Below are 7,260 nucleotides of genomic sequence, written 5' to 3'. Positions count from 1 at the left end.
GACTCTACAGAGTGTGACTGGGGCTCTGTGCTAGTATGTGACTCTATAGGGTATGTCTGGGGCTCTATGCTATACTATGTGACTCTATAGGGTATGACTGGGGCTCTGTGCTACTATGTGACTCTATAGGGTGTGTCTGGGGCTCTATGTTACTATGTGACTCTATAGGGTGTGATTGGGGCTCTGGGCTATGTGACTCTATAGGGATATGATTGGCATCTCTGAGCTACTACAGAAAGCTATTGCTCTATCTTTCCATAAACAGATGACGAATATTCTCTTATCTGTTGACTAATCAAAACTCTCCTCACAAGTTTAAGTTTTCTGACACACCTACACATGCACTCACACACTGCTTTTATTGTTGTCTTTTTTTTTGTCTTGTAAAAACCAAAATTGGGTATTTCTGGGATGAGATAACTATTTGTGTTCACACCAAATTACTGTAGATAAGTCCAGATGATCTTTTGAAACACTTGCCTTACTAGGTAATAAAAAATTATAGGAATACAAAATTAAGTAAAATATTTCTTAAGGAAAATACAAATATGGAATTGGCAACAAATATTCGAGTTTTAAGTCAAAGCTTCTCATCATCTAGTCTGGTCCAGTGATTGACTCACCATGCTCTGACAATCTTCACCTTCTAGGACATCAGAAGGGACTAGAGCTGTAAATCCAAAAAGCTTTTAAAATTTTTATGTAGCAGATAATTTTTTATAGTCCAGAAAAGTTTTTGCTTCTACAGACAGTGTTGGCTCTTTGGGTTCTTGTTTAACTTGGTTCACAGACAGGGTATCTTCTAGACTTTCTTCAACTTTAAAATCAATCAAACAAACAAACAAAAAAACCCAATATGGTTAGTATCTTTTATGACACTGATCTTTAAAATGATATAAACTTAAAACCAGGCATAGTGGTGTATGCCTATAGTTTCAGCACTAGAGTAATGAAGTAGAGGATCAGGGGTTCAAGGCCACTCTTAGTGGCACACCCAAAACAAGGCAGGCATGCTCTATCTTATATATATATTTGAAAGCTCAGTGACACATCATAAAGTAATAGCTTTGTCTCAGCTGTGTGAACTATGTGTTTGCTTATCTAAAACTCTTCAGAACACCTAAGCCTTCCCCATCATGCATAACCACATGGATGGAGAACAGCAGTAACACTGTCAACTGGCCAATGCAATGCCTAGCATCTTCATCTTTTTGTTTGTTGACTTTTGAGGCAGGGTCTCATTATGTAGCCCAGCATGTCTGAATCTCAGTGCTGAGATTAAAGGCATGTGCCAGCACACCAGGCCTTAAATCTTCATCATACCTTACCAAGAATCTCCACAATTCAGTTGCTCTTAGAAAGCAGAGGGTTAGAGGGACTGACTCGATTAGCAATGTGCTGAACACATCAAATACTGTAATATACACGTATACTGGAGTTCAGCCAGGGACATGCGGGCCCACAGAAGATGGATTTGAAAGACCCCAAGAGCTCACATCTGGGTGAAGTGACCCCTCAGATGATGACCTCACTAGATAAATGGTACAAATTTGGATTAAAAAGGACTTTTTTGGATTGGCAATTTGGATTAATGCTCCCAGAAATACTATGAGACAACACAGAGGGGGAAAGCATGTTAGAGAGGAAGCCTTAGAAGGCAAGAAATACCAGAGTACTCTGCCTCCTGAGTGCAGGGATTAAAGACGTGTGCCACCACACCTGCCTGCTAACTTTCTTGTCATGTATAAAGTTACTCTATAGTTACAAAATTCTCTGATAATTTTTTTGTACTTTTGTTTGTTTGTTTGTTTGTTTGGAGACCAGGCTTCTCTGTATATCCCTGGCTATTCTAGAACTTGCTCTGTAGACCAGGCTGGCCTTGAACTCATAGAGATTCACTTGACTCTGCCTCCTGGGTGCTAGGATTAAAGGTGTGTGCCACCACTGCCCAGCTCAGGCCAGTTTCTTACATGTGTGTTTCCCATAAGTTTAAAAGACTGGCTTTCTGTAATTTTCCATAGAACCCAATATTTAAATTCATAACCCAATTTCTTTCTTTCTTTTTTTGTTGTTTTTTGTTTTGTTTGAGACAGGGTTTCTGTGGCTCTCCTGGACTCGCCTTGTAGACCAGACTGGCCTTGAACTCACAGCAATCCACCTGCTATGCCGCCCAACTGCTGTGATTAAAGGTGTGCACCACCATGGCCGGCTTAACCCAACTTCTTCTTATTAAATCTTTTATCTACTACTTATTTCCATCCTTTTTTGTGTGTGACTTTATCAACCTTTTTTTTCATAATCTTTGCACTAAAGCAGTTTCCTGACATTACTTTCTTCTAGTACATCTTATGCATTCTAAAATAATCTCCTGATTTTATATCACCATAAATTTTCTGTAGAAAAGTAGGTAATTAAGAAATGAGTTATGGGCGAGGTGTGCTGGTGCACACCCTTAATACCAGCACTTGGGAGGCAGAGGCAAGAAGATCAATGTGAGTTCGAGGTCAGCCTCGTCTACAAAGCGAGTCCAGGACAGCCAGGGCTAAACAGAGAAACTCTGTCTCGAAAACCAAACAAATATCAAAGAAATGAGTATGGGGCTGGGGAGATTGCTCCAAGGTTTAAGTTTTTTGGTTTTTTGTTTGTTTGTTTGTTTGTTTTTGTGTTTGTGTTTTGTTTGTTTTTTTCCAAGACAAGGTCTCTCTGTGTTAGCCTTGTCTGTCCTGGACTTGCTTTGTAGACCAGGCTGGCCTTGAACTCACAGCATTCCGCCTGCCTCTTCCTCCTGAGTGCTTAGATTAAAGGCGTGCACTACCACGCCCGGCCCCTGAGGTTAAGAGTTAAGGTGGAGGACCTAGGTTCAGTTCCCAACATCCACAAGGTGGTTCACAACCACCTGTAACTTCAGTATTAGGAGAACCCTGTTTTGCCATCCCTGGGTACATACATACACACAGGAAAAACACTCGTCTGCATAATAAAATAAACCTAGCTGGGCGGTGGCAGCACGTGCCTTCGTTCTAACACTTGAGAGGCAGAGGCAGGCAGGGATCTGAGATGAGCCTGCCCTACATAGTAAGTTCCAGGATAGCCAGAGCTACATGGTGAGCCCTGTATACAAATAAATAAATAGTTAGTTAGCTAATTAATTAAAGATGAATGAATAATTTCTCTCCTCATCTTCTTTCTTTTCATGTCTGTACCGGGGACTGAGCCCAGTTTTAGGGCCTGCTGGGAACTAAAGCATTCTACCACCCCAGCCCTCTTTGTATTTCGAGATAGAGTCTTCCTAAGTTGTTCAGGCTAGTGTGGGACTTGTTTTGTAGCTGAGACTGTCCTTGAACGTGCAATCCTTCTGCCTAAACCTTTTAAGTGCTGGGATAAACAATGAATAATTTCATTGGGATTAAATAATTAGAAATATAAGAATTTCTAATTCTAATAATATAGAAAATAATAAGAAAAATATTAAGCTAGCAAAATCTTTTTTCCTCTAATAATTTTGTTTGATCTACATAATATTATAAACCCACTGGGTAGAAATGAATGTTTCCAATTTTTTTTTTATGTATACCAGGCTATAAAAGGTTAAAAAGAATCATAAATTGACAGTCACTTACTTAGAGCTGGATGGCTGTGTATGGTTTGTATTGGACCAGTTTGCACATCTCCCAACAGAATCCTATTCACACTTCCTTCCAGGTTCCCCGCATCCTCCGCTGCTTCTCCTCTCTCCAGCTGATCCACTGCAATGAGGTTCTGAGTGGATTCTGGGAGATTCCCCACTGTAGACACGGTGCTGTTGCTTTGGGGCAGGCACACCTCTGCTCCAAGGCTTTGACTTTGACCAAGCAGTGGCGCATGAGCATCTCCTACAGGACCCACGGGTCCTGAGTGACTGGAGGAGGGATGGCTGCTCACTGACATCAGCGCTTGTGATCCATCAGGAGAGCAGAGTCTTGGCTGTAACTTCAAAGCCTTCCAAAGAGAAGGAGTGGGATCACAATGTTTGGATTTAGTACATACTACATTCTTGGAGGATACTCTTTTGACAAAAAAGTAAATAAAGATGGAACAAAAGTAATAGACACGTGAGTACTAACAAATATTCCACAAAGACAGAAACAAGGGCCGAGGAGGAAGCAACACAACAAACATCCCTTCCACCACAGTCTCCCTCAGACTTTCCAAACCATACGACCTGAGCTTTTATCTTTCATCAAAGCACACAGGACTGGAAATTAATAATGAAGAAACATGTGGCCATTATTATAATTTCATAGCAAATCTCTGAAATCCCTACAAGAGGAATCATGGAAGGCGGTCCCCAGACTCAGCTGTTTAATGGGCACCTACCTGTAGGTGTGTAAATATTTGGGGCTGAAGTGAAGAAAGTGGGGAGAGCAAGGGACCTGGCTCTGCGGACAGGGAAGTCTGTGTCTGACTTGTCCCCACTTTGCTTGCAATTGGTTCTCCTAATGAATTTCCTAAATTCAACAAGAGACAAGCAAAATTATTTTCTTGAGCTTTATAACAATCAGTACTATTAGAATCAGAACAGAGGATAAGACAAAGTCAAAGATTTGCAAAAGACTTCAAAATCTCATCAGTGACACAGGCAAGGGTGGCAAAGGCACAAAGCCCTGAACTCTGGAGGCAGACACAGGAGGATAAGTAGTTCAAGGAAATGTTGGCTATAGAGGTGAGTTTAAGGACAGTCTGGGCTATTTGATACCCTGTCTGAAAAACAAACAAAATCATCACTTAAAAAACAAACATAAGGAGGCTGGTGAGATGGCTCAGAGGTTAAGCGCACTGTCTGCTCTTCCAAAGGTCCTGAGTTCAATTCCCAGCAACCACATGGTGGCTCACAACCATCTGTAATGAGATCCAGTGCCTTCCTGTGGTGGGCAGACATATATGTAGGCAGAATATTGTATAACTAATAAATAAATTTAAAAAAAAACAAACAAACATAAAGCTGGGCACAGTGGTGTATGCCGTTAGTCCCAACACTCTGGGAGGCAGAGACAGGTGGACCTCTGTGAGTTTGAGGCCAGCCTTGTCTACAAAGTGAGGCCAGGACAGCTAAGGCTACAAGGCTACACAGAGAAACCCTGTCTTGAAAAAAGAAACAAAACAAAACACATAGGCAGGCATAACGGCACATGGAAGGCAGAGACAGGTATATCTCTGTTAGTTTGAGGCCAGCCTGGTCCACATCGTGAGTTCCAGGCCTGCCAGGGCTTCATAGTGAGAACCTGCCTCAAAATCAACCAACCAACCAATCAATAATGCATAACTCCAAGCTAGCCTGGCATGGTGCCTCATGCTTGTAATTCCTAGCACTTTTGAGGCTAACAAAGGAATACTATCATGAGTTTGAGGCCAGCCTAAAATATTCCAGACCAGACCAGAAACAGAGTGAGATCCTGTTTCAAATTAACAACCAAGAAACAAAACAAAATACACACAGAAACATAGCACACATCCACAAACAGACCAGATATCCACTTCACTGTTTCTGGAGCCAGTCAGATCATTACAACTTCCAAGGGAACTCTAAAAATATAGATTTCTAGATTCAGCCTTCATTTCCTCTCCTCCTCCCTTCCCTCCCTTCCTTTCTGTCCTGCTTAGTCTTTGTCTTGTTCTGTTTTGTCAACATGACACAAACTAGAGTCCTAGGTGAAAAGAGAGCACACCTCCACGAGACTGGCTTTCAGGACTGTCTGGGGAAGAGTTTCTGGACTAATTGATGTGGGAAGGCCCAGCATCCTGTGGCAGGACCACCACTGGGCAGGTGGTCCTGAGTTGTATAAAAAGCCAAGATAAAAGGACAAGCCACAAAGAGCAACTCAGTACTCAGAGTACTGTGGTCTGTGCTTCCGCTTCTGCCCTGACTTCCCTCAGTGATGCCCTATGACCTAGGAGCTGGGAGTTGTAGCATGCAATAAACCCTTTCCTTCCCAGCTGTTTTTGGTCATGGTGTTTATCACAGCAACCGAAAGCAAAAGAGGATAGATTCCCCCCTTTCTCCCTCCCTCCACCCCTTCCTCTTTCTGTAATAGGGACTAAACCAGACCTGTGCTTGTTAGATCAGCACTCTATACTGTGTTACAATACAGTCCTTAATTTCCATGAATTTTATTCAAGTTCTCAGACTTGGCAGCAAATATCTTTATTGATGGCTGAGCCATCTCATCAACCCAAACATTTTAATTCCATAGATCTAGAGATGTTTTTTCCTAACCTATTCCCTAGGCTATATGACTAAGACTACATTTTTCTTTTTTTGATTTTTTTGAGTCAGAGTTTCTCTGTGTAGTCTTGGCTGTCCCAGACTCACTGTGTAGACAGGCTGGCCTCGAACTCACAGAGACCCTCCTGCCTCTGCCTCCCAAGTGCTGGGACTAAAGGTGTGTGCCACCACGTCCTGCCTTAGACTACATTTTAAATTTCTCTAGCTGTGTGAAAACTTTTGAGGATCTCAATTACAAAGGCCACTAAATTTTCCAAGATCATACTAGACAGCTCTAACTCTTTTACCTCCTATAGCTAATTAATAAACTATTAAATGTGTCTAATTTTAGAATGTATGTTTTCAACTGAAGTCTAAACCACTATCATTTTTTCCCACTGGCAGAGCAAAGTGGGCTACATTTTTGTTTTATTGATCCATTTGTAAACATTAATTTTTTGAAATTACAATATAATCAATTTCCTCCCTTTAACCTGTATATGCCCCTTTGCTCCTTTTTATATTCATGACTTCTTTTTCATTAGTAGTTGTCAGGAATCCTTTTTTTTTTTTTTTTTAAGATGTATTTATTTTGGGCTGAAGAGATAGCTCAGGGGTTAAGAGCACTGACTGCCCTTCCAGAGGTCCTGAGTTCAATTCCCAGCAACCACATGGTGGCTCACAATCTATAATGTGATCTGATTCCCTCTTCTGGCCTGCAGGTGTACATGCAGGCAGAACATTGTATACATAATAATAAAAAAAAACTTCAAAAATATTTATTTATTTTTATTGTATGTGCATTGGTGTTTTACCTGCCTGTATGTCTATGTGAGGGTGTCGGATTTCTTGGAACTGAAGTTACAGATGGTTATGTAGGTGCTGGGACTTGAACCTGGGTCCTCCAGAAGGGCAGCCAGTGCTCTTAACCATTGAGCTATTTCTCTAGCTGCAAAGGTGACATTTTCAAGAGTTACTTCTAAGTAACCTCCCCCCATCTAAGTGTTGGTCTCTAGCCA

The 7,260-nt window shown here is 41.4% G+C and overlaps 1 protein-coding gene across 4 annotated transcripts in view; it reads right to left on the bottom strand.

The window, feature by feature from the left end:
- Positions 1 to 340: 340 nt before the first annotated feature.
- Positions 341 to 7,260, bottom strand: part of CARF (calcium responsive transcription factor) — a 51,179-nt gene continuing 44,259 nt past the window's right edge. For all 4 annotated transcript variants that reach the window (XM_084778677.1, XM_084778675.1, XM_084778678.1 and 1 more), the window contains 3 exons: positions 4,357 to 4,487; positions 3,621 to 3,978; positions 341 to 817 (listed from right to left, as the gene is read on the bottom strand). In XM_084778677.1, coding sequence (XP_084634803.1) covers positions 699 to 817; positions 3,621 to 3,978; positions 4,357 to 4,487 — 608 coding nt within the window. In that variant the 3' untranslated portion in view covers positions 341 to 698. The remainder of the gene's footprint in view (positions 818 to 3,620; positions 3,979 to 4,356; positions 4,488 to 7,260) is intronic.

Source organism: Acomys minous (assembly GCF_964271855.1).
Source record: "Acomys minous genome assembly, chromosome: 4".
In the NCBI taxonomy this organism is placed as follows: domain Eukaryota; kingdom Metazoa; phylum Chordata; class Mammalia; order Rodentia; family Muridae; genus Acomys; species Acomys minous.
The sequence above is the reverse complement of the archived record's forward strand: the minus strand, read 5'-3'. Positions and strand labels throughout refer to the sequence as shown.